At 44.5% G+C, this 26,720-nt stretch overlaps 1 protein-coding gene across 5 annotated transcripts in view; it reads right to left on the minus strand.

Moving 5' to 3' along the window:
• Positions 1–254: 254 nt before the first annotated feature.
• The window catches only part of tnrc18 (trinucleotide repeat containing 18), a 62,590-nt gene continuing 36,124 nt past the window's right edge, over positions 255–26,720 (minus strand). For 4 of the 5 annotated variants that reach the window (XM_015047444.1, XM_015047449.1, XM_015047446.1 and 1 more), the window contains 24 exons: positions 25,669–25,898; positions 24,176–24,322; positions 22,957–23,144; positions 22,438–22,837; positions 20,430–21,317; positions 19,332–19,477; positions 19,113–19,246; positions 18,901–19,014; positions 18,639–18,816; positions 18,253–18,565; positions 17,430–17,645; positions 14,050–14,232; positions 12,534–12,982; positions 11,219–11,347; positions 10,561–10,705; positions 10,349–10,466; positions 9,422–9,497; positions 9,189–9,297; positions 8,955–9,071; positions 8,054–8,197; positions 3,657–5,374; positions 3,328–3,564; positions 3,129–3,203; positions 255–1,672 (listed from right to left, as the gene is read on the minus strand). In XM_015047444.1, coding sequence (XP_014902930.1) covers positions 1,466–1,672; positions 3,129–3,203; positions 3,328–3,564; positions 3,657–5,374; positions 8,054–8,197; positions 8,955–9,071; positions 9,189–9,297; positions 9,422–9,497; positions 10,349–10,466; positions 10,561–10,705; positions 11,219–11,347; positions 12,534–12,982; positions 14,050–14,232; positions 17,430–17,645; positions 18,253–18,565; positions 18,639–18,816; positions 18,901–19,014; positions 19,113–19,246; positions 19,332–19,477; positions 20,430–21,317; positions 22,438–22,837; positions 22,957–23,144; positions 24,176–24,322; positions 25,669–25,898 — 6,661 coding nt within the window. In that variant the 3' untranslated portion in view covers positions 255–1,465. The remainder of the gene's footprint in view (positions 1,673–3,128; positions 3,204–3,327; positions 3,565–3,656; positions 5,375–8,053; positions 8,198–8,954; positions 9,072–9,188; positions 9,298–9,421; positions 9,498–10,348; positions 10,467–10,560; positions 10,706–11,218; positions 11,348–12,533; positions 12,983–14,049; positions 14,233–17,429; positions 17,646–18,252; positions 18,566–18,638; positions 18,817–18,900; positions 19,015–19,112; positions 19,247–19,331; positions 19,478–20,429; positions 21,318–22,437; positions 22,838–22,956; positions 23,145–24,175; positions 24,323–25,668; positions 25,899–26,720) is intronic. The other variant, XM_015047447.1, reaches the window with a different exon arrangement.

Raw genomic sequence — 26,720 nt, forward strand, 5'->3', positions numbered from 1 at the left:
AAATGGCATACAATAATAATTAAAAAGCAAAAAATTCAGAGATTGCTCATTCTATATTTTGGGTTAGTATTAAAATTAAAGTAATAAATGTTACAGAAAATTATAAGTTCATATATTATACTATTGACACCAATTTTGTCTGATTTGAAGTGGATGGGGGGGACCGACTTCACTCAAGTTATATTATTTTAGAAACAGCTGGAATAAATGCTTTTTTCTGCTCTAAATAAAATCGGTTATATTGTGTTTTACAATTTTTTTTTTTTTTGCTTACATTTTGGGGCTAAATAAAGTGAAACCTTGTTTTTTTTTATCTGCCCAAGGTTAAACAAGGAGAATCTGATACCGACCCATGCCTACTCATTTACAGCAGTGCAGAAACGCGATGCTGAATGTGGGCGTAAAACGGGCAAATGTGACAGAAGATCCTCAGACTGCAGCTGGTTTCCTTTCATAGTGTGTTTCAGTGTGGATTAGTACTGAGAACTCCCAAAAAAAAAAAAAAAAAGAGAAGGGCTTTCAAAGACGCATCTCTTCCTCTCCTTAGCCTGAGTTAACGAGGGAGTCAAATTTCAACAGCGCAGGGATGCTTCGCCCTGAGTTCCGATTGTCAGGAGGACGGCGAGGGATTTGCGGGGGGGATAAATATCAGGAAACGAGACTTTTAAGTGTTTCTAAGTGCTTTCTGTTGGATTGCGACGGTAGGAGTCTACCTCTCATCTCTCTGTGCATTTCTTTCTTTGCGTCTGTTGCTCCTGCTGTTCTATACACACATTTATATGACTGTAACAGGACTGTAACATCACCACGGGAACGTCATAATCACAACATCACACCAGCTTTACCCCACCACCCACACAGGGCGAACAGGCATGTGCCCCCCTCCTGTTTCATCATTCACAGTTCGTTAAAGCTTCTTTACTGTTTACCTCTTCAGAAAAAAAGTACTCTGACATAAATCTATCACACGAAAATAAAACACCTAGATTTTCCTCTAGATACCTGCGTCTCTTACATGAGGGGAAGTATTTACATTGTGTTTGTGCACGTTGTGAGCATACATACAGTATGTGTCTGTTTCTGCAGGGGAGATATTTACACGCAATAGGAAGTAAGCATGCCTTTGTCCCCCATGAACAGAGTGGGATAACCACATCTGTGTGTGCAAATGCTTCAGGAGACCGGTCCATTTTTTTTATTTTTTTAACATTTTTTTTTATTTTAATACTGTCTGTAGTGTTTCCCATCTCCGTAGTCAGAGCTGTCCTCGACAGTCTCCCTTTTTTTTTTTTTTTTTTGACGTGTATCATGGTATGGGAGCGGTTCAGTTCATGGAGTCACGATTCCAATTCAGAAAAAACAAAACAAAACAAACAAAAAAAAAACATTAACATCAGTGATCAGACCGCAGATTGGGCCGAACCCCCCATGAGGTCGCGTCGTGATTTGGTTTTCAGTAGCTCGTCTAGCAGATGACCGGAACGCCGTCCGTGTTGAAGATCATTCCGGTTGTGGGTTCGTAGGTGCCGGCCAGGTAGTAAAGGTCCTCGCTGTCAGCGTAGCGGCGAGTGTGGATCATCTGCTCGTACTCCTCCACGCTCACCACCAAACACTTGTGGCTGATGGTCTGCACGTCGTTCTCGTCGCTGTGAGACGACTGGTACAGGGCGCGCTGCGACACAGACACGGGTTTTAATGAGGAGCGATTTCCATGCTACTGTAAAACATTTGGCATTTAGGCATTAGCCTCGTGCAGAGGAGGGCAGGCAATAGGAAAGATTTTCCAAAAGCCTTTGTTATTGCAGCACTATAATCACCCACCAAAAAAATAAAACAATTAATCCTAACAAATTAACTTTTCTGTATAAATTTTTTTTTCAATTGATCATTTGAAAAAAAAAAAAATCAATTTTTTTTCCCTTAGTGTACTGATGCTGTTGTTGGCTGATAGACGGGAAACAGTCCTGACAAGAAAGCTGCCAACTCAAACAATGAAAACGATTACAAAGCTGTTTGAAGGCAGAGGTAGAACACAGTCAGATGAGTCTGGCCTTCAGGACAACTACAAACAAAACGTAGAGGTTGGTGAAGGAAAATGTCAAAGAATCAGGACTGAAGACTAAAGGAAAAAAGAAATAACAGCGCTGAACAAATGGAAAACATGAAGAGCCAAACCTAAACCAATCTCTAAAGAGAAGCAGTGATGGGTGGTGAATGCTGGGATGAAATAGATATTCAGCCAATCAAAAGCAAGTTTGCTGAGTATAGATACATTTCGCCAACGAACACAGAGGAGTACAAACTTTATAGAATATTTAAATTTACAACCAGTTGATTATTTGTCTTGATCTGAACCTAACTGTGAGTCAATCACAGCATTTAAATACCTTTTTATTGAACTCTTCTTCTGTTAGCAGTTTCTTGGTCCACTCTCTGGTTTTAAATCACCTTCATGTCGTTGGAGCAAGCAACGTTCAACAATCATGAACTATCTCAAAACGCACGTCTCACAACAGATCCGTTTTTCACCCTTCACAATAATGATTACAGTGAAAGAAAGACTGTACTGGCTGCTGCTGCTGCTGCTTCCTGTTTGTCTCTGTGTTGTCAGTGAGCTCACATATCCACGTCTCCCGTGGGAGAAATGCTCAGAGAGCAGAGGAAACACTAGTGATTAATGTTTATGATGTTCAATGTTACAAAACGCTAGAAGTTACATTTTGCATACATTTTGTCGATACACAACTTATGGGACTCGTATTGATATATGCCGTCAGCCAAATTAATCGCAATTCTCATCAAAACAGACAGCAAACAAGCTAGCATTAGCCTAGCAGGACTGGCGAGTCAATTAACTAGGAGGCTATCATCATACTGTAGTAGATCATACTGGTTTTAATGACTGGACTTGTTAAACTTCCTGTTTGTACACGTTGCAACAAAATACTGCAGATTCTCTCAACTTGGTCTAATTTCTTGTTCGAGGGTCACATTAGCTCCAGCCTTAGCATTTCGACCTCTGTTCTGTTGAGTATCTGTCACACGTTTAGTTCCTCCTTTGCCTTCTTCAACAATAATTGTATGTGGGATAAAGCAGCTAGAGATATTTGGATTTGTTTTCCTCTCACCTCCATGAAGTCTTTCCTCTGGATGGAAGAGTGCAGAGCCGCTGGTAAAGACTGACCGCACATCTGATCCCAGTTCTACGATGAAAACAAAGTCAGACACTTTAAAAAACGAAGCCCATCTCAATAAATCTGACCAGTAACACCACTGGTTTGAATGGTGCCATGGAACAAAATACAACTTCTTCTCATAAGGTCGGACCTTCTTATCGGTGAGTTTCTTGCCAGGGTTCGTCTCCTCTGGATGGTAGAACCAGTTGACCCGGACCACCATGTTGCTGCCCCAGGACTCCCACATGCTCTGGATGCGGCCGATGAAGGGCAAGTTGGGCCGGCCGGCGGACAGGAACACGGCACAGTCCCCGATGCGGATCATCTCTCGGCCACGCATGATGGCCTTGTAGAAGAGCTTCTTGGCTTTCCCCTTCATGCCGCGTCTCTGGAGGACGACAGCAGATCGGAAAAGATGTGATTTTGGGTTGTTTTTTTTTTTTTTTTTTTCATTGTTTCTCGAAGTTTAGTCCTTCTCACCTGAGTGGGTTTCCCGAACCACTTCCAGAGCTGTCTGGCTGGGAGGAAGGCAGAGATCTTGGGTCTGTTCTCCACACTGGGCAGCCTCTGACGTTTGGCCAGCTCCTTGGTCGTGGGCAGGTGGACCCCCTCTCTCCTCTTGGGCCTCCCCGCCTTCCCCTCTCCCCCGCTCGGCTTCGGTTTTGGCGGACGGCCCCTCTGTCCAGAGCCCTTCCCCGTGGCGGGCTTTGTCGGTTTACTGGGAGCCGGAGCGGCTGGAGGACTTGATGGGGAGGGAGAGTCTGAGTGAGGAGATAACTCTTCCTCCTCCATTTTGATTTCCACCTCTTCTTTCGTCTCCTCCTCCTCCTCTTTGATGTTGTCTTTAGGTTTGTCCTGTGTAGGAGTTTTCTGGAGGGGTCCAGGCGGCGGCGTATGGGTCCTCTCCTCATCTGAGCTGCAGGACGAGTCATCAGTCGACGACGAGGATGACGAGGACGACGAAGAAGACGAGGATGACGAGGAGCCAGAACAGGACGAAGAAGAGGACGAGCAGCTAGAGGTGCATTTCTTCTTCTTCTTCTTCACCTTCCCGTTTTGGCCTTCTTCCTCTGACTCGGAGCTGCTGCTACTCTGAGACTCCTCCTTCATCTTCCTCTCCTCCCTCTTCTCCAGCTCCTTTCGTTCCTCTTTTTTGGCCTTCTCGTCTCTAGTGTTCACCTCCTGTCCTCTGCCTCCACTCCCCCGACTCTCCAGCTGGTCCTTGGCCAGGATGGAGGTCTTGTAGGCAGACTCCTTCTCAGGCAGACTGGTCGCCCTCTCTGGGCCTCTCATCTTCGCCTTCAGTAGCTTCTGGTTGGCCGAGGAAGTGGCGATAGGGGGGTGGTCTCGACTGATGTCGCGGCCCTCTAACAACATCAAAGCCTTGGTCTTTTTGGTTTTCGGGGAAGTGACGCCTTCGTGGTCCAGCTTGACGAGGGGCTCTGCGGACAAGGACTTCCTCTGTCCGGAGACGGGCTTGGGCCTGGACATGGCTCTGGAGGAAATCTGGTCTGAAGATGATGGGATCTTCAGCTTGGGTTTGGGCGTGCCAGCTGGCGTCAGTGACGCTGACGACGGTCTGGGGGTCAGCGACGAACTGGGTTTGCTGGTCGGCAGCCTGGAGATGGGGCTGGGGATCAGACCAGAGCCGAGGCCGGATCTGCTCTGATGGTCCGATTTCATTTTGGACGAGGAGACGGAGGCGGGTCTGGGCGTGGACGTAGCGGCGGGTTTGGGTGCAGAGGAGGAAACGGTGATGGAATGCCTCGGCCGGCTGGTGGTGGGGCTGACGGAGCTGCTGCTCTCTCTGTCTCGCCGCTGGTTGGTGTAAGAGGTCAAGTTGGGCTCGCTGTACAGATCCACCGTCAGAACCTTCCCATACGTGGAGGGATAGAGAGAAGAGGGGAGGACCCGGGTCGGCTTGGAGACGGGAGACTGGGCCGAGCCACTCTTCCGGGGCACCGGACTGGGGAGAGTGGGGCTGCTCGCCGAGGAAGCACCAGAGTTTTTCCGGTCGGGTTTGGCTGGCGTGGCCATGGTGGGTCGGGATGCAGGGCGGGGCTTTTCCTGAGCAGGTTTCTGGACAGAGGAGGTTCTGTCCTGGGCCGGTTTTGCTGGAGCTGGAGGTCTCTCGGTGGACTGGGCGGAGGAGGGGAGAGGGTCGGCTTTCTCCCGACCGTCTTGATTTATAGAGGCGTCTGAGAAGTGGAAAGAAAAGGGGGATTTTTGATTTTCTTTTTCTGACAGCCAAACACTGATTTTTATGACTTTTTTTTAAGTTACTAGAGCTAAAGTTATAATATCATCAGGATAAAAACACAAAAATACCAGAAGAAAGTTGTAAAATTACAGGAACTGATCATTTGATTGTTAAAAGATAAAGTATGTCCAATTTGTAACTGATACCAAAGTGAAACTTCACAAGATGCTCAACGTTCCTCATTTTAGTCTTAGAATTACTTCTTCATTCTATTAAAACTTTATTCTCATTTTTTGATTGCACTGTCATACATTTTTCTCGTATTATTATGACTTTTCGGGTAGTCCGTTTTTTTTTCTCGTACTTTATGATTGAATGATTTAATTCTCATAATATGATGACCTTAATTTTTTATCAACTTTTCTCGTAATATTAGGACTTAATTCTCGTATAAATTTTTCCTTGCAATATTACGACTTCTCATATTATTGCGACTTTTCCTTGTACCATTGTGATGACTGACTTTATTCTCATCATATGACTTGTACAACTTTTGTCTTGCATTATGACTTTTTTCCTCCTAATGACTTTATTCCCATGATTTCATTTTTCTTTTCTTAGCCTGGCCCTAATACGATGTCATATTTTATAGTGTCCTACAGATATATCTGCATGTTATAATGCATATTTCTGAAGTGGAAGGAAAACGTAGCAAGTTTTTAAAATTAACTTACAAGTACAAATCTGTAATATTGTGATATCCCTTTGCATTTAGTCCCTCTGTGCCAATGCTTTGTAGAACAGGGGTGTCCAAAGTGCAGCCATTTGCAACTCTTGGAAGGATTTTGTGAGCAGTGTAAGTTTTAAACAGCAGATTGTGTTTTGCATGTAGGCCGTATCATTTTTTTCCCCCGTGCCGCTTCGCTATTACGAGCTCATCCTTGTTGCTCTAATCCATAAATACATAGAGATAACATAGCAATTTGTGGTTGTGATGTGTTAAAATGTGAAAAAGGCTGAACGGCGCTGTCTGTTGGATGTGCTGACATTTTCATTCTGTGGCATCATGAGTTTTTGTTTTTTTTCTTTCCTCAACAGTTCAGGGAGGACAAATCAGCAAGAAACCATCTCTGAAATGAAAACATTACATTGCAGAAGTGCTTACCCGGCCAAATAACAGCCAGGGTCAGCAAATTTGTACAAGCAATGTGTCACAGATTACAGCTCCTGGTTTAGACTTTGAGCCTCACACGACAACAAAGCAAGAGTAAAGTGAAATCAAAGGCGACAGACAGACGGGCTAAAATATGGGACGTCTGACACTCACAAGTCACATTGGCTCCAGCTCGCGACAAATGGCTCAAACGGACAGTCAGAGTTTTCTATTGTTTTGTTTTCTATATACAAAATAACAGAGTTGTGAATGGGTAAATAAGGCACTCCAGTGGGTGGTCCAGAATCCAAAATAACATGTCTGGTTCTTGTTTCATGGAGTTCCTCTACCGACTTCAGTGTGTGAACAGATGGCTGGACATCGATTGTTAATTCTGGCCCAGTTTTACTCTGAGGATCAATACAGATATATTAACCCTTTCATGCATGAATTATGATCCTATGTGACAGGATTTTGTTTTCCAAATTATTTTTGATTTTCTTAAGGCATAAAAAAAAGGTAGGGAAAAAAATTTGTAAAAGAAAATATTTTTTCATTTTATTTTAGGTGATCAATTGTAATTTTCTCCAAATACAAAGTTGTTATTTGAAAAATACATCAGTAGTTTTGTTCTTTAGGGATTATCTGATGTCACAATATTTTTTACCTGCAAGAGTCGTCTACAGTGAAAGGAGGGACCGGTCGGTTGGCATGCTTTTTTGTCTGTCGGCCATATTGGATTTAACAAAAATAATTTCTTGCATTAGTGTCCACTTCAGTTGTCTGTGTGCATTTATAACATAAAAATCCACAAGAAGCAGAAGAAAATGACCTTTAGACAGTTGTCCACTGTACATGAAAGGGTTAATGCAGATATACGACGTCTCTTCTTCACTTTTTTGAATTGTTTCACTGCACTAACATTTGATATGGAGTTTGGGGATTATTTAAGAGCAATGTAATGGAGAAAAAATGTGCAAGCACTGCACAAGCCAGAGCTTTGTGACCGATTTCACAAACGAATCATTTTAGCTGATTCAGTTTTTTCTCAATATCAAAACATTCTGGGTTTTTCTCCGTCAATCCCGCTGAGTGATGAAGACGCAATGTCACACTTTGAGTAAGAAAAAGGGGATTTTAAAAGAAAAAGATTGAATTGACACTTAAAATCTGCTTTAGTGTGTTATAAACCCCCAAAACAACATTTCTATGCGTTTCCTCCAACTTCTTTTTTCTTTTAAACGCCTCACTGGTTTTCTTCAATCAGTAACAACATCCACACTGAAGAGTGTTGTCAGTGTGGCCTGGTGTGTCCACCAACCAAATCTCCATGGAAACACCAGTAAAGGCCAATCAAGCTGAAAACATTCAAGTCAAACATCAGTGTTTTTAGGCTCGCCTTCTCCTCCCTCATGTTAACATTCATGAGAAATGCTAACGCTAAACGTCGTTTTGTAGAGACCATTTACTCCCCTGGTGGCCTTGCTGTCTAAGCTACATGTGACGTCACAGAGCAGGTTTTACCTGGTTTGGGTTTTGGCTTGCGACCCGGTTTCCCTTTGATCCTGGGTGTGGTCTCCTCTGGCTTTGCTCCCGCCTCCTTGCTGCATTTGCGCACTCTCCTCCTGGACGGGCCGGACACGAGCAGCGCAGGGGACGGCTCTGCGCCTGAGAAACAACAAAAATAAAACCATTTCTCCTTCTGACTCCAAAAACGCAAACTGTGCCCTCCTTATATTTGAACAGAAACTTTAATTGTTTGCAAGAAGAAACAAAAAAAAAAAAAAATCATATCAACTATTTTTGGTCTGGTTTCTAGTGCAAATATGTAAGCACACCTAACTTAAAAATGGCTTTTCAGCAAGAAATAGGAGATTGATTTAAGTAAATGGTTCCTTAATAATGATGAAAAAGTACTAGCTCCACTGACATTATTTCACTTACACATTGGGAAAAATGTCTTTGTAATATTTTGTGTTTTTGCAGTGAGCAGCTCGTGTTTCAATCTACAAACTCCTGACTGAATCGATACGTTTGGCTGTTTTGGGAAATTTTGTTCCATCATGAAAACCTGCTGGAAGCACGTTGCTTTGAAAATGTAAGACAGTAATTCAGCCTCTGATGTGCAGAAACCAACAACAGAGATGAACCCAAATGTTTCAGTATTATCCTGTGAACTCATTTTATTTATTTAAAAATCTCAGGCAGGTACGGCTTTGAGAAAAACGCACATGCAGACACAAGCAGAAAGATCAGAGTTGCATTTGAATATCTGGGTATTGAGTGTTATCTACTGGGAAATGAAGGTAAAATAAATAAAAAAAATGCTGTGAGAGACAAGTTTGTTTGAGCTTATGGAGCACATTTGTGATTCCTGCTGTTGGTTTCCTTGATGAGGAAGAACCTGCTTTGTGTGTTTGCTCACAGTGGATCTTGTAGTCCGGCGGCAGCAGCCTGATGTGGGAGAGCGGGATGCGTCCTGTGTCGCCGTCGTCAAACTCAACTGTGATCAGATCGTCGTTCTCGTCTATGTCTGAGCTTCCTGTTTGGGAGGAGTGGTGATAAAAAAAAAGAAGTTAAATCATCTTCTGAATCGCTGCCGCCATGTTTAATAAAGAAGCATCAACTGATGCATGCAGAGGAAACGCCGCGGTCGCACCGTTGACAACGGTTCCCGGGTAAAGGCAACGGTACTGCTGGCTCCAGTAGGCGGCGATCCGGGTGCCCTCTGGGAGGTAGCGCACGGACGGAGGCTTTACGTCGATTATCTGGAAAACGCGAGAGATTTCGACAGATTTTTCCCCATTTGTTCGACACTCTTCACGTCTCCACCTCCTCGAAGCGGCGTGGAGGAGCAGACGGACGTATGAGAGAGAGCCGCGGTTTACTCACAGCTTCCTGCAGCAGCTGTTCCAAGCAGTAGATGTGTGGTCGGTTGCCTCGCTCCCCCTCCACCACCACGCTGTATCTGCAGACAGGAGGAGAGGAAAAAAGAAGGAAAGGGGTCAGAGGTGTTGGGGTAACTGTGCAGTGGCTGTGGATTTTAATTATTTAATCTGATTTTTAATCTTTATCTCGGTTCTGACTGCCCTGATGGGAACCAGCTACGGAAGGGTGTCGTTTTTTGTTTCGACTGCCATCTTGTTACTTCAACTTGGACTGAAAAGCAGTGAAAAGCAGCAGCTTCCACCGTAAGAAGTGAATCTAAAGTTATCAAAAAAAAAAAGTTAAATGGAAGGAAAATCCTGATACGAGTTAAAATTGCAAAAATATTTACTCACCTTGCACATGTTTTTATGTCACAACCAAAAAAAGTCTGAATTTTACTGTCATTTTAAGTGACAGGCAAACATAAAGTTGTGCATAATTTTAAACTGAACGGTTTTGAGATTCTTACAAACAGAAATCTGAAGTGTGGTGTGCATCTTTTTTCAGCTCCCATTTACTCCTGCGCCTTTAAATAAACGCCAGTGTTTATTGGAGCAGTCAGATAATTAATGGAGTCCATCAAATTAAACGCATCATCCCTGTGGTGAAACATGGAAGTGGCAGCATTATGCTGTGGGAATATAATAATCTAGAATGGTCAAGTCAAATTCAAGACCTAATGAGAATGTGCTGTGAAAGTTGAAATTATTGACTTGGAGGTGAAACACAACACTGGTGAGATTTTTATCTGTACTTTTAGTGTTGACTACCCAAAATCTTTCACAAAATATCCACAGAAATACTGCAATCAGCGACTTTAACGGGATGAAGACCAGAAGAGTTCAACAGATACACCAGGTGCATCTGTTCAGAGCCTTCAGCTGCACTCACATGTCAGGGGAGTGCACTGTGTTGACGTGTCCTGCGTAGAGAAGCTGGTCGTCCATCGGGATCAGAACTCTGAGTCCGTCCACCAGGGAGTCCTTATCCAACACGCACTGCACCGGAGCTGAACACGGCAAAAACAAAGCAGCCGTTAGCGTTAGCGCGCTTTTCTCCTCTCGCTCCGGCAGCGGACGGCGTGTGTTTGCGCGGATGCTGACCGGGTGTGGACGACCTCTCGGAGACGCTGCTGTTTTTTCGTGGCGGGAGGAGCTCGTCTTCGCTGAAGCTGCTGTCCTGGTTCGGCTCGAAGTCTTCGTCCGCCGCCATGCTCTCCATCAGCCGGCTCACGGCGCCCCTGGACGGCTGCGAGGAGACCCCGGTGATTCGTTAGCATTCGGAAAAACCCACAGACAATACACTCAAGGTGAAGAAGAAAAGCAACCGTTTCAGCTCAGGACAAAATAGCCCACGTCAAATTGCAGCAACATTTTCTGCTGCACAAATTACGATCTGAATGCGCCGTAAAAACAGAAAGTCTTACCAGGCCCAGTTTCCAGAGTAAATATCTTAGCACATTTGAAAAAGCTTATAAGTAACATTTCACCAAGAAATAGGGGCTTGTTTTAAATCAATAATTCCTGATTGATTAAAAAAAAAAGAAGTGAAATAAACTGCCAGTGGAACCAGCAATTTTTCATCAATATTACAAAAGTATTGACTTAAAAATATCCTACATCTTGCTGAAACGCTACTGCTGAGCTAGTTTTGTTTTATTTCAAGTGTACTAAGATGTTTGCAGTAAAAACTAGACAAAAAAATATTTGGCAAGATTTATATTTTTGCAGTGTAGCAACAAATCCCCCCCGCCTTACTGACCTCTCTTGCTTTGTTTTTGCCTTTAGATTGGCTTTTATGCGCCGGGCTTAGAGGCGCTGGCCCATCAGAGACCGGACTGCACAAAGTGGACGGGCTGACCGGCACAGAAGAATCCTTCTGCTTCTTTTTCTGTTTGAAGAGAGGAAACGTAAAGAAATGAGGAATGTGTCTGAATAGAAAAACAGCAGCTAGGGTCTTCTGGACAGATTTCCATCTTAACACGCAGACTGAGGGTGCAAAGTTCCCAGACCGCCTGCAGTTGTCCTCTCTCGTCAACAACACGACGCAGACAGCAGGAGAGAGCTGGAGCACAGAGAAACCCAGCTGGCACTCCGACACGCTCACTCAGAAAAATGTCAAGAGAGGAGAAACGGATGCAGAGTTTGAGGCTGGGGGGAAAGACGGGGAAGATGAAGGAGAAGACGACTTGTTTTATTCAGCCAGGTGTTTTCACACCTGACGGTCCGGTAAACTCGCTTCAACTAGGGAACAAAGTTGCAGCATTTGCTACGTTTTCAGCTGCTGCGGTTTGCTTTCCCACTGAACTGGGTCAAACGATCCAAACTCTTTAAAAACCCGTTTCCCTGAAGGAAACAACACCAAACCCTCTGAAGAAGACACAAGCGCAACTTCCTTCTTCACAAAATGGAAACAAAAATGGAGTAGCATCAGATTTTAGCGGTAGTAGGATTTCACTTTTGTCGTTGAAAAAAAGACTACAAGTCATTTCTCCCGCTGGCACTGGACACACGCGTCGTATTTACCCAGAATGCCATGCATTACAGTTTGCCTCCAACCCTGATGTGGGTCAAAAGAGGTGAGCTCTGGTCTGCCTGAACAGCTGGGTCTCAGTTGAAGTGAACTCTGATGGGGTTCGAATGAATATGTGGATGGTGACTACAGTGCAGAGCATTCTGGGTAAAAATAACCTAAACAAACGAGTCTAGCACTGGACGGAGAAACGGCTCGTGATCTTTCACCAAAGACAAAAGAGAAACTCTTCAACTGCTAAAATCTGATGCTACTCCATCCTCTTGTTTACATTTTGTGAAAAAGGAAGCTGCGCTCAGTGTCTTCAGAGGTTTCTGTGCAGCTTCCTTCAGCTGCTCTGGGTTCAGCGCCACTAGAGGCGAGGCGCTGAAGAGGATTTTCAAACGGTTTGACTCGTTTGACACAGTGCAGTGTGAAAGTTTCACCAGCTGAAAATGCTGAAAATTAAATCTTGTTCATAAATTGAACTGATTCCACTGGACTAAAAACAGCCACAGAAGCTTTTCTGCACCAATTCATAGCGGTTGAGAAACAACTGACGTACTTTTATCACGTCTTTTCCCTCTCGGACCACCGGAGTGGTTTTTGGTTTGGAGGACGGCTTCGGGGTGAGAGGCGGAGCTGAGGTGGAGGACGAGGAGCTCTGGCTGGTGGAGGAAGACGTCGACACGGACATCTGACTGGCGTCGTGGAGGAAGATCCGTTCGCTGCGCCGCCGGTTCCAGCCCTCGTCCTCGCTGAAGCCCCCGACGCCGGCGGAGAGGTCGAAGCTGAATCTCCGCGGAGATCGAGGCGAGGGGCGGGCTTTCGTCAGAGGCTTTCGCTTGGCCGGCAGCGCTTCGTCTCGCTTGGTGGGGCTGGGCTGGTCGCCTCGGCGGGTCGCCGGCGGCAGGAGGGGCAGCTCAGGGGCGGAGCGCCGCCCGTGCAGGAGGGAGGGGAACTTCCTCTGCCTCAAGTCCGAGCCGGAATCGGACCACTCACGCTCTGGCGAACCTGATGGAGAAAATGTGATGGAAAGCATTCTCAGTTGGTTTTAGGCCTGGACTTTGACTGGGCCATTCTTTGACCTGCACATTTCAAATATAGCTCTGCTTAAATTTGCAAATATAAACTACTCACAGGCCATGAAATTTATTAAATTTAAAACGAAAAATGTTTTACTTGCTGAACAATATTTTTTATGAAATCTATAAATTCTTTAAGATCCAAAACATAAAAAAGAGTTCAGCAAAATTTGTTTAATGCCACAAAAACAACATGGAACAAATTAGCTTATTGGTTTCTACATATACAATTTCTATATGTATTTAAAATGTAAAACGTTGTTACACTTTTACATAAGGATGCACAATATGTTGGCACTAATATTGGTATCGGTATTAGTCATTGTTTAACATGTTGGCATTGGCCCAATAAATATAAACTTGGCAGAATATTAACAACCGATATTTATTTTCATCTTGCTGCTGTTTATTTATGAAGGGGAGGAGGTTTGACGTGTGAAAGTGATAGAGAAGCAGCAAAGGATTGTGGGTAGTTTAACTAAAGCAGAGAACCATTAGTGAAGTCGGCGATGTGAATGCTTTTGTCAAGTTGTTGAAAGAGTAGTTATATATAACATTTACAATACTGGTAAATATTGGTTATTTGCCTTAATAGTGATATTAATATCAGATATCGAGATTGGCCCAAATATTCATATTGGTGCATCTCTACTCTTGCATATAAGTAAAAGATTTAATATATGTTCTTCACTTGAACATTCAATTTTTAATGGAATATGATGTCAATAAAGCACACAGTTTGGAAGTAATAACCTTATTCCATTATTTGTGCATGTATTGTATTAAAAAAGTCTTGTAAAACTGTTTAAGCTAGAAGATTTTTTAGGTCAAAGTTTTTAGGAGCCACCGGTCTGCTACATAAAATCCCCCCGAAACACACAGAAGTTTACAGTTTTTAACGGTACAGTAAATCTGAAAGAAATCATCCAATTAGGAATGCTGATCTAGAACTTATCCGAGTCAGAACTCGGATCGTTTGTGTGTGTTTGGGTTTACCCAGCGTGCTCTGCCTGTTGCTGCAGTGTTTCCCGTCATGGAGGAGGCTCAATGGGGGCGGGCTGACGGGGAGGGCGCTGGCTGCAAACCTGGCCAGCAGACCCAGTCCGCTCTCCTCACAGCCGCCATCGTCCTCATCGTCGTCCGAATCCGACTCGTCCTCTTCTTCATCCTCTGAGGTCTCTGTGTGGGAGAGAGAAAGCTGTGAGCGCAGGCATGGAGACGGCTCGCAGCATCCGTCTGGGATTCATCTCTCACTTCGTGTTGTTTCTAAAGACTACGAAATGCAGAGAATATACTAAACTAAACTAGGTGCGATCTCAAGAACAATGCATCTATGAAGTCACTCTCTCTCTCACACACACACACACACACTCCTGAAGGTGAAGATACAAGGTCCAAACGCACTGCAGCCTCCCTTCACGCCGTAAAGCTGCACAGAAACACAGAGCTTGGAGAAAAACCACCACCATGCACGAGGCGTGAGCAACACAACCAGACACACATCTGCAAAGACTGGGGGGGTGTGAGGGGGTAGGAGGTGAGTCGAAAGCCTGGCCTTGGAGATTTTGTATTAATGAGGGTGAAGGAGGAAAAATAAAAACCCTCCATTTTTAAAGTCCGACAAACCCGGCAGAGCACAGAGAGAGGCAGAGACGGACACACACTGTGGCATTCTGCTGGTTAGGCTGTGTGTTGCTGGAAGTTAGCGGTTAGGTCCAGAGCAGCAGATGAGCAGGAGGAGCTTCTCCTCAGGGGTTAGAGAGTTAACAGTGAGGGTGGATGCACAGTACATGAAGGCTTAATGTTGCATTATTAACACAGAGCAGACTGGGAAAACCGTTTCTGAACAGGATTTTTCTTTCCTTCTTTTTCTCACTACAGTTTAAAATGAAACACTTTGAAATCTATTCATGCTCCCTGAATGCACCTTTTACACATTTCCCCGCCGTTACAACCACAAAAATCAAATGACTTTATTGAGATTTTATGCGACAGACCATCACATGGAGCCCCAAGCTTTACAAATCTTAAACAATCTAAATATGTAAAGTATTTGTTAGTTATGGACTATCAAATCATAGTCATAATGAAACCATCGTTGAATGAATTTAGTTTGTTATGTGGTAATTCCTCTGGTCACATAAAACCAAAACACCATCGCCATGGTGAAGCATGGCGGTGATAGTATCATGCTGTGGGGATGCTCTACTCAGCAGGGACTAGTTAGTGTTGATGGGAAGATGGAAGGTTACGCTGTCAAGCTGGACAATAACCATAAACATAGAACCAGAGTTATACTGGAACAGTTAAGTTCATAGCATGTTAGGATTGGCCCAGTCAAAGTCCAGACCTGAGTGTAATTGAAAATGTGGTTCAAGAATTAAACGTTGATCAATTTGACTGAGCGCTTCAGATATTACGCAAAGAAAACGGGGTGCAAATGTCAGACTCTGGTAGCTGCAGTGAAATATAGTTTTACGAAATAAAAGACCCAAAATGCAAAGTTGGACTATAAACAATTTTCAGATTTTGATTTCTAAAAGAGAGAGAAAAAAAAGAAAAAACATTCAACTTCAGTTTTGCATTACAACAACATATTAGGGCCATGGTAAAAAAAAAAAATTAAAATAAAGTTGTACTAATAAAATATTATGAGAATAAGCTTGTATGAGAAGGAAGTCATAGCATCAAATAGTATTACGAGAATAAAGTTATAATGAGTCTTAATATTACAATTTTTTTTTACATTTTTCTTAGCGTGGCTAAGAAAATTTCCCACAGCATGATGCTTCCCCCACCATGTATCACGAGCATAGACTCATTTTTTGTGTGTCGAAATTTTTATTTCAGTCAGTTAGGAGCTCCTTTGTATTGGTCTATACATTTACATATCAATACATTGAATTTTGTGGGTTGCAACAAGACAAAATGTAAATAAAAAAGTCAAGCAGTATGAATTTTTCTTTTTTTTGGCAACTACATTATTTTCGAGCAAATTGCCCAATTTTGCTGTACTGTGAATCCACAGTGTGTCAACGGTAGCAGACAGGCGTTTGCAACAAGCAGGCACTGAGAGGACAGCCCTGTGAGGCCCCTTTGGTAATAATACGCTCCTATGTGATTTGAGCCACCATGGTTACCGTCCTCCGTTCCAACACGTAACGCCCCTCCTTTAAACTTTTAAGTCAAGAGGAGTCAGCGTTGGGGAAGTGTGGGTAAGTAACCATGGCTACCTTTGGAAAGCTTCAAATTCGCGAGAAAATAAACAAAAAACCCCCCAAAAAAACAAGATAAAAGTTAAAGTTCTGTGAATGTAGCTCAATTTCCGCACGTCATGTTAGTGTTCAATAAATAAAATCAATGAAAAAAATGGAGGGAGGGGCACTTCCTACTTACAGAGCAGGCGACAGGGGTGTGGCCTCAGGCAGGGCGGGGCGGGGCAGCGATGGGAGCGCGGCCGAGCCTTAGCGCAGACTAGCTTTAAAAGCAAAGCCTTAGCCACAGCGTAGGGTCGCCGTAGCGAGGTAGTGTAGGCTCAAGGCCGCGCTAGTCCTGGCCAAGCCTCTGTAAAGTTGCAGCGGCGGCAGCACAAGCACATGGAACAGGCTGAGAGACACTCAAAGCATCATGGGAAGGGAAATAAAGTGGGGGTCGGGGGGTCAAGGATGAGAGGGGGACAGTGAGAGGACAGAGCAAGGTGTCTGAGAGAGAGCAGGGAAAAGGGTTATTTGAAGGTTTAGTAGACACACAGGAGGAGCTCGATTGTCCAAATATCCCTCAAATCTCAACCCTGTTCACATCACCTGGAAACATTTAACAGAAAGTATCACTAATCTGCCTTATGGTGACAAAAAGAAAAACCCAGGAATTAAGCTAGCGCTACGCTCAACTTCCTGACGTGCTCTCCAAGCGAATCTTCGAGAAGCGAAGGGATATTTGACAAATGGAGCCTTCTAACGGATGTGTGAGGTGCAGTGGCAGCCGGACAGACAGACACAACAAGATGAAGCGGACACAAGGACCACAGCACTTTGCAATCTGTACCAATCAAATCAACACCTTTAATAAAGCTTAGAAATATCAAACTTGCGATACAAGTTTTGTGGGAGGAAAAAAAAAAGATCTCACAATTCACATGATTTGTACAAATGCTACAAAAGAAAACACTTATGGCAATAAAAAATCTCCATAGAAATAGGTAAACTCTTCAGAAAAAGCAAAACAAAGTAAAAAAAAACTAACTTTTGCAGGAAAAAGCCAGCAGCGAGAGAGGTAGGGATGGTGCAGCTAACGCACAGTCTGACAGGAGCTAGCTTAGCCTCACAGACACACAACCGCTTGACTCGGCAGTGAAGCTGTAAGATTTGGTCAGTAACCTTGGTCGAAGGAGTCGTCGGAGGAGGAGCTGAGGCCCGCCTCCTCCAGCAGCAGGGACAAGTGCTTGTGTTTCTTCCTCGACGATTTCTGGCTGGGCAGCAGGGAGGTGGGCGACGCCGCAGAGCGCCTCTTTCTGGACAAGCCGTCGTGGGGACGCGTCCCCGAGTGAAGAGCCCAGCCCCCTCGAGAAGAGACGAGCTCCTCCGAGTCTGAATCTGGGGCAGAGAGAGTGCGGTTAACGATCCGTGAGGCCGAGAAGGTAAAAATAAAATAAAGTCATACGTAAAGCCTGCTTGACTAAAAACACATCGCTTGGATGAAGGACTAACAAAACGCTCAATAAGAAGACTTGATAAAGTCGATAGAAACTAGATATTAACCTCATCAAGTCTACGGTTTTTGATGCATCACTGTGTTGGCAGGGCTGGATCTAGAATGATAAGGGCCCCTGGGCTGGAGTCAGTTTAGTGCCCTATTCTAGACCTACACATTTTTTGATGGACGGTCAGTTTAAAATGTCCATATTGGTCCCATAAAGATAATTTCAAATATGAGTGTATTTTCAATTTATAAATATTCATAAAAAAAATTAAATAACATCCGAAATGAGCCCATGACTTTAATATAAGGTGTAATATTTGTAAAACATGCTCAGTTTTCTTTGGGCCCTGGGCTCCTGCCCCTGTAACCCCGTTCTATCATCATCAGTGAAGTTTGTCTGCAGCGTGAGAAAACGTGCCATCAAAGCGCCGTTAAATCCAGGCATCTCTGCAGAAGACATTTTGTGAATCAACCACATCTGCTTCCTCTCCAGGTACTCACTGTTGGAGCAGCTGCTGATCTCCGATCTCACCGGAGAAAACATGGACTTCTTCTGACCTTTCACCTTTCGGACGGTCTCGGCAGCTGAAGCTTTGGCGGCCATCTTGAGCTTCCCGGCTTTGACGGAGGAGTGAGCGCCTCGCTCCTTCAGCCCGCTTTCCGAGCATCGGCCCTTTGACTTGTCCGACCTGGAGCCTGAGGCGAGCTTGCGAGGGCCACCGAGGGAGCCGAGCTGCGAGAGCGACAGCGCCCTGTCGAGGTCGGAGGCCAGCTGCTCCTGCTCACACAGGTGACCGCGCTTCGCTTTCATGACCTACAAACGCCACCAGATGGGTCACTAACCAGAACAATGCTCCGCAGACTCTGCTGAATCTCGGGTGACCTACCTCGAGAACGTGAGCGCTGGACGGCTCCTGGTCGTTCCAGCTCTTCTTCTTCCTTTTCTTCTTCTTCTCTCCTCCAGTTCCGGTTTCTGTGTCCTCGTTGTCTCTGGACAGTCGGAACCTCTTCCTCTGTCCATCCCCGGCTTCAGAGTCCTCAGAGTATTGCACTGTTCGACCCGCCCTGGCAGACGGATACACACTTTCAAGCAAGCAGCAAAAATGGTGTAACTGAGTGAAATGTAAAAAAAAAAGTGAACCCCCTCACTTTCCAGGCCTGCTGTCCTGTTTGGTAGGTGTGGGCAGATGTTTCCTTTTCCTGGGTCTTCCTCTGCCACGCCTGGTCAGACTCCTCCTCTCATCCTCCTGCTGCTGCCTCTCTCTGACGTTGACCAGAAGAAAGTTAGATCTAAGTTACGGCGCAGGGTGTCAAGCACCGTGATTAATTCGTCTTAAGGTTCTCTTAGCATAAGCGCTGACCTCTTGTCCCTGCGCCGCTGCAGTTTGCTCATCTCCCTTTGCTTCTCCTTGTACGTCTTCTGCAACTCGGCCAGGCGGACGCGGTATTCCACCTCCACGGCATCCAGCATGTCCACCGCCATCTTGCTGTACAGCTGCAGCGAAACACAAGAGGCAAACATGAGGGTCCCGCCGCCGAGGCTTCGTTGACCGACTCGCATTCCTGATTCTTCGTCTTACCGGCTCTTCCTTCCTCTGCCTCCAGCTGTACTTCTTGTCGGGGTCCAGAGTTCTTGGCAGATCGATGTGGGACTGCTTTTCTATTGCCTCCAGTAGAACGTGTCTGCTCGCTTCAAGAAGACAGTCCAGACTGTCTAATGTGAGATCTGGGAGGAAAAAGCACACAACATTGGAATATTAGAGGAAGAGAAGAAGAAACCCGACAGAATGACGTTGAGATGAACCGACCAGGTTTCTTCCTGGTCGATTTAAAACATGTTCAAATACATAATTTAAACTAGTTTCCACAGGTTTCACCAATTAAAATGTAAGACATTTTAAGACCATTATGGATGAAATTTAAGACCTGCATCATGACAAAATACACAAAAGAAAATTGCATATTTTATACAGCATTGCCAAGCTTTTATGCCCACAATGACGCATCATTGAATGGGTTGGAAAAATGAGCCGGTGGCAAAGACAAACATTGTTGAGCCAAAAAATGTACACTGACCAATGATGGACTCAAAGAAGCTAGCTAGCTTGCGAGTTTATGTTAGCAGCTAATTAGCGGCAACATCAAACGCATTGAGTCCCAGAATGTAACGAAGACGTCTGCGTGTGACTCAAGATTTTGCCTGACAAGAAAGTCTCACAAAAAATAAACTACATAGAATATGAGATTAAAAAGTCATGTCACATGAAAATTTAAGCACTATGATTAACGTATTTAAGGCCAATTTACAAATATTGTGACAAATTTATGCCTTATTTTATTTGTAAAATAAGGCATTTTACAAATGCCTTATTTGTAAAATTTAAAACATTTAAAGACACCCTGTAAATACTTTGACTTTTTATATTATTGTTATTCCAGCATGTTTAATAAATTGTGGGCTCAAAAGGTTTAAATTTATCTGTTAACCTGTTTTATATTAGCAGAAACAATTTCCTCGCCAATTTCAACAACATGTTAGTTAATTTGGTCTCTTTGCCAAAATAAAGCAATAAAGCAGTTTATTAAGTATTTGAGCTGCCAATGAAGTGAAATCATCTGCTTTCTAGTGGACTGATTGTTGCGTCTCCACATTCAGAGTGTCGATGGCGACCGCTTACCTTGCGTGTGGAAAACGAGCTCCGCCTCGTTTTGAGCCATCTGGCTGAGGAGGGCCATGCCTTCCAGAGCCACCATCTCCAGAGCGGCGGCGCTGCTGCAGGCGGAGGCAAAGGTGGGGTCCTCCACCTGGCCTTCGAGAGTCAGGGTGGGTGGGGTTCTGGGCCGGGCTTGGGCCAACTCGCTGGCCGTCAGCAGGGCCAGCATGCCCCCCATGGGGTCCTCTGAGCTGATGAGGACGGGAGGTTCGCAGGTACTTTCCTCCAAGCAGGGAGGGAAGGAGTCGGATGCATCGTCGGGCGGCTCCTGTTCGCACACGGCCGTCTGGTCTGATGACACGCACAACTGAGGCGCTTCTTGATTGTCTGACTCAGCAGAGATGGATTGGTGATATGGTGCCAGCTCTGCTTCCTGGATAAGTTCTGGTTTGGGCTCGTCTTCTGCAGGAGCGGGAGGTGAAGCCTTCACCGCCTGACAGGCGTTAGTCGATGTTTCCGTTTTAATCTCGCCGTCGTTCTTTTCTTCCTTCCCCACTTCTCGCTGGTTTTCACCTGGTGGAATGGGAGGACTGGGAGTTTTTGGGGCTTGCCTGTCCACCTCGTCATCCTCGGCGGCCCGGTCGGTGGTGCGGCTCAAATCCGGCTGAGGGTGCTCCTCGCAGGGCTCCCGTTTAAGGAAAGACCCCGCCTTCGGGGGCTCCAGGCTCTGGGGCTTGATCTCTGCATCCAAAAGCCTGGAGTGGTGGTGAGACGAAGCTAAAGGATCAGCGGCAGCAGGAGAGCAGGATCGATGTGCCTCTGGGTTTTCGGCTGCCGATGCCGGGACGTGATAAGGCGGGAAGGATCCGAACGGCGCAGTGATGGATTGGTAAGGGTAACGTGGAGACAGGTCTGCAACAGAGGCAAAGCAAAACACAATCACATCATCAGCACATCTACAGACCTGAAAACTCTTCATGTTTTGGTTGTGAAACTACAGATCTGGTCAGAAGGTTATGAAGACTTAAAGATACAGTACATATTTTATTTGATGCATCTGAATTCACTTTTCTATGGAGTTTTAGGAAGTAGATGGGAGAGCCGGCGCTTGACATTTACTGTAGATTATTTTAGTGTCAAAGTTATATAGGGTCAGATTAGTGCTGCAACTAACAATTATTACAGTAACTGGTTGATTAATCGATCATTTCTGACAATTAATCGATTGCTTTGACGATTAACTGATTATTTTTGCCGATTCATTGATTTTTACATTTAACCATTTAAGCCTTTTTTCATACAATTTTAGAATTTCATGAAATGATTCAAGTAAACAAATAATTCAATTCCTTTTTTGGATAAGAAAATAAACATTTTATTGTCTAAAATGTAATAACGTAGCATTCCTTTAGCGTATCTTTGATTATTAGTGGCAAAGTTTGTCTCTGCAACTAAATAAATCCTTCTAACATCAATATGTCAGATCTTTAACAACAAACCAGTTTGGGTTTTGGCTGACATGATTAATTGTGACGAATCGCTTACTGAATAACTGCCGACTAATTTAGCAATCAATTAATCGTTAACAGGAGTATACAGACTCAAAAGGCTATTTGCTAAAAAACAACATATTCAGAGCAATAATTAACCCGAGTTTAGATGTTATTCACCGAGGCGTGTCCAGGTTTAACAGTTTGACCTGAACTGGTTAAATCTTAAATTGTGGCATTCAGACTCTTTATATGACCTTTATTTGAGTTTTCTCATTGAGATCCAAAATCTAATTTACTAGAGAGAGAGAGACCTGTTTTGGTAAAATAAGCAAAACTATGAACAGCAACACCACAAGCAATTAAGAAATCTGACTTAAATTATATAATAAGAATAAGAACTAAAAACAAAAGCAAGTTTCATAAGAAGATTTCTCTTTTTGTTTTAAATCCAAACTGTCCCCAGGAGTCAAAGTCATTAAAACGTCGTCACCCATTTCCCTAATATCTGGCAGCCATGTTTCAGCGGTACAGGTGCTTACCAGAGTAGATGCCTTCAAAGGATGCAGAGGTCGACTTTTTCCTCTGCTCCCTCACACCCGCCTCGCCCTCCTCCTGTTTGGGCCGCCGCGGCGAGGACGGCGGCGGGGAGGCCGAGCGCGGAGACGTCGGGTGAGGCAGGAGCTTCGGCGCGTGAGACAGGACTCTGTGTCCTCCCTCCTCTGACTTGAGGGTGGTCACCGGGGAGGGGGTCGGAGGCAGAGGGGTGAGGGAGGACGTGGACGGCGTCGGGGATCGGGAGGGGGGAGGGGGCTTGCGAGGATGCAGCACAGGTGAGGGCGACGGCGAGGATATGGAGGAGGGTCGGGTTTTTGGGTCGGCGTTCCGCTTGTCGACTTTGTCTTCGATCTCCGGCCGGTGCTCGCTGGCCTTCAGGCGCTCCTGGGACAGAGCGGAGGAGACATTTCTGACATGTGTGTGTGTGTATGTGCGCCGTCACAGACTTCGCTTTGGTGCGCAAAGACGCACGTTTCCTGCAAGCAGACGCACGCTGCACTTACGACGATCTGCGCGTTCCTCTGCAGCTCCAGGACCTGCGCCGTGTGCTGCTGGATCATGAACAGCTCCTGCTGCCGCAGCATCTGATGCTGGGAGAGCAGCTGCAGCTGCGCCGCGTGCTGCAGCGAGCTGCTCGGCCCGTACACGCTCGGCCACACCGGGGCTCCGCGCTCCAGCACGTCGCCTCCTGCTGCGCCACGGAGAAACACGGCAAACTTTGAGAAGCCCGATCGCTGTTAACTTTAGAGACATTTGCACAAATGCTGAAAGCTAAGTGGGTAAGACAATCTGCTGAATGAGTTTAGCTGAAGTGTTTGTTCAATATGAGCATAAATTAAGAAAATGCTGTGATCTATTTAGTACTTCCTGGAGAACCTGCTCTGATTTTTACTCTCCCTCTAGAGAACCATGTTACATTTTCTTGTTCAGCTCAAATCAAGACACATTAAAAAAACTAAATAGATAAGGAAGATCAATTTTCCCACTTTTTGGTGGAAAAGATTGGTTTAAGAGAGTTAAACCTGTGGAGGAATACGTTGTAGCGAAGACAGAGAAAAGGAAGGCAGAAAGAAAGTAAGGAAGGATGAAGGAAGGATTTCTTCAAAAAAGAAAGAAGACCAAGGATGGGAGAGAGTCTGGCCACAAGAGAGAAAGGAGGGAAAAGGGATAATAAATACACAGAGGAATGAACTTCTCCATAAAGAAGAGAGGACACAGAGGAGAAAACAACATTTAGATGATGAAAAATTAAATAAAGCCTGGAAATAAACATTTTTCCTTGCTCACTTTTTCCATACAAAGCCCTTGAAAATCCTAAAATCAAACCCGACTCCTTACTAGATTTCGCAGGAACCACAAGTTCTCCTTGAAAAGATCATAAGATGTTTGAACGATTTGAACGCCTCCTGCTTTCATCTCTAAGCCCAACTTTTTCATAAAAATCTTAACTTCTTAAAAAGCATGAAACTGATCAATATGTGAAGCCAAACATTTCCTGAACGAGTTCAGTATTTACACGTTTAAATGGCAGAAGTACGAACATGTGGGAAATCTAACAGTCTTCTACGGGATATTCGTTTTGTTTTGCCCCAGGAGGAAAAACCTTCTTGTTTCCAGCGTGTCTCGGCGCTCTCCTGTCAGATTCCAGGAGCCGCCGGCGTGTTGTGCAATCGCGCCGTCATATGCTGGAGCGCTCTCGGAGACGGGCGGCAGCTTTCGTACCGTAATGTGGCAGGTGTTCAGTAGGGATGACGATTAGCTGGCCAGACTGCGGGTCCCTGGCGAACTGGTAGGGAGGAGGCATGGAGCCCGGCAGGGAGGGTGGGTAGCCCGGGGGGAGGGTCTGATGGAGCGGGGAGGGACCCAGGCCTGAATGAAAGAAGAAGAAACAACAAAACAAACTGAATTTAAAGAACTGATTTAAAGAACTGAGCGAGTATTTATTTTTTTCTTCTCCACTCTGAGGCACATCTTGTTGTTTTTAGCCCTCCGAGTCTAGACAGAAACCCCCCTGAGGGAGCTCTGGGCGAGCATGTGTCTCTCTGTTTAGTGCCATCAGATGGTGAACGAACGCTTACATAAGTAAGTGGCTGTGCGTCCCGGTGCTGTTATTTCAGGATGACGATGGAGGAGCAGCAGCGAGTCTGGAATGTCCAGAAAAGATCAGGAATGTCTGAGGCAACAACCCCCCCAGAAAAACACCCACAGCGCCTGCTGATGGGCAGACCGCCTGACCACGCCCCCCTCCTCCCATGCACCAATCAGAGGCAGCCATGTTGTGAGCATGGAGAGCACGTTTTGGACCATGATGACAGGCTCAGGGTTCGCACCCCTCTCCCACAGGAAGATTAAAAAAACAAAAAAACTTTTCAGGTATTTTTAAGGCGCATTTTCAAAGTTTGGAGATAAAACAACACAAATGAACTTAAACTTTGAATTCACTGTTATGTGATGTCATTTATTATTCATAATGTTAATTAAAATAAAACTAAGTTTTATGTTTTGAAATGTCTCATGATTAGTTTGAGAACAAAACATTCATTTAACAGCAAAAAAAAAAATCGAATAACGTTTTAACGTAAAAAAAAATATATAAGTCAACCTTTATTTCAATTAGAAAGATCAGTAAGTCATTGAGCCATTAGGAATAATAAACATCCTCTACATTGAAACAATCCCAACAAATCATGTTGCTGTAAATGACCTTCCTCCTTAAACACGATATGCAAAAAAATGTTACACAAAAAATCTCTAAAAAATGTTTTTGCTACATTTTGTGGCATTTAGCAAATAGAAATGATTCTGCTAATTTTCACTGACTTAAAACAGGAAAAGCTTAATCTGATTTAACTTCAGACAGTGAGAAAAAAGTGTGTGTCGTTTTCTTAGGTGTAAGAAAATGTGTTTTTTTTCCTCCAAATTTAGTCCTTTAATTTAACTTTAATATCAAACTGTGCAGTTTGAAAATCAAGCACTTTCTAAACCTCGGAAACGCCTCATTGAAGCTCAAACTTTTTGAAGGATTTTAATCTCCCAGATGAACGATGGGGATGAAAATTCAACACGTTTCCACACTTTTCAAGGCTCCATAACGACCCATCAAATCAAAATCGGATTAAAGCTCAACGCTCATTTTGATTTTGTGCAAAGGAGCCACAGGACATCTGAAGGTTTGGAAAATGTTGCTGCAACAGTTAGCAAATTGCATCACATACCGTATGGAGAGCCGGAGAGCCAGACTGGAGGGGCTCCGGGCCGGGGCATCCAGGGGTGAGAGGTCAGGGTGGAGGGGTCGGGAGGCCACCGCCCTGCCCCTGCCAGAGCAGCCCCTCCTGTGACCATGAGGTTGGGGGTCATGAGGCTGGGCGTCATCATGCTGGGCGTCAGGCCGCCAGCCAGCGGGCCGGGGCCCATCTGAGTGAACTCGGGGTGATTCTTGGACTCTCTGAGTGGAGGATCAAGGACACAACGCGGGCCGCTCGTTAGTGGCTGCAGCAATGTGCTGACTCAGCTTTAAAGTCTGCATGTTGTGGAGGGTTATAACCACAGACTACACTTTATCTCATCAGGACTTGATGTGACAGCAACACAAAGCAGTTTATAGAGAATACAGAACTAAACTGGACATGTTGTAGATGCAAAACGCAATCGGTGGCAAAAACTAACAATCAACATGTCCCTGAGTATAACACTCCATGATGAAGCACGGTGGTGGCAGCATCATGAAGTCACTATTAATTGATGAATCGCATCCCCATTCTGGGGATTTATAAAGAGTAACTTCATAATCCACTTTGGCCGTGTGAGGATTTTATCTCTGAGTTTTGTTCTGGACATTCAAAACGTCTTCCTGTTCCAGTGTGGAGTGTTTTTTACAAAATAAAATTTTACTAGTTTTTGGGAGGATGAACATTTATTATTATGCCATTATCAATAAATAAAATGGTCTCAAATTGAGAATCGCATAGCAACAATGTCTTAGACAATTTGTCATCAAAATGTGTTATTTATTGTATGTAGCCAATTACAGCAAAGTCTGGGAGAAAAACAAATGTAGGAACTGGAGTTGATCTTTATGTTTTGATGGAAACATACTCAGGTGTTCAGGAATATTCAACCATTACAACCTGAAGAGATTGTTTTCACTCTCCTGTCGGTCAAATAAAACTTTAGAGCTGAAAATGTTACACGAATTAAAAAAAAAAAAAAAAAAAAAAAAAAAATTTTTTTTGTGTTTTTTAAAATTTTCCTTTTTTTAGGTTTTAAA

The sequence above is a fragment of the Poecilia latipinna genome, unplaced genomic scaffold, assembly GCF_001443285.1.
Source record: "Poecilia latipinna isolate Pla-1442-1.1 unplaced genomic scaffold, P_latipinna-1.0 Scaffold827, whole genome shotgun sequence".
NCBI classification, from domain to species: domain Eukaryota; kingdom Metazoa; phylum Chordata; class Actinopteri; order Cyprinodontiformes; family Poeciliidae; genus Poecilia; species Poecilia latipinna.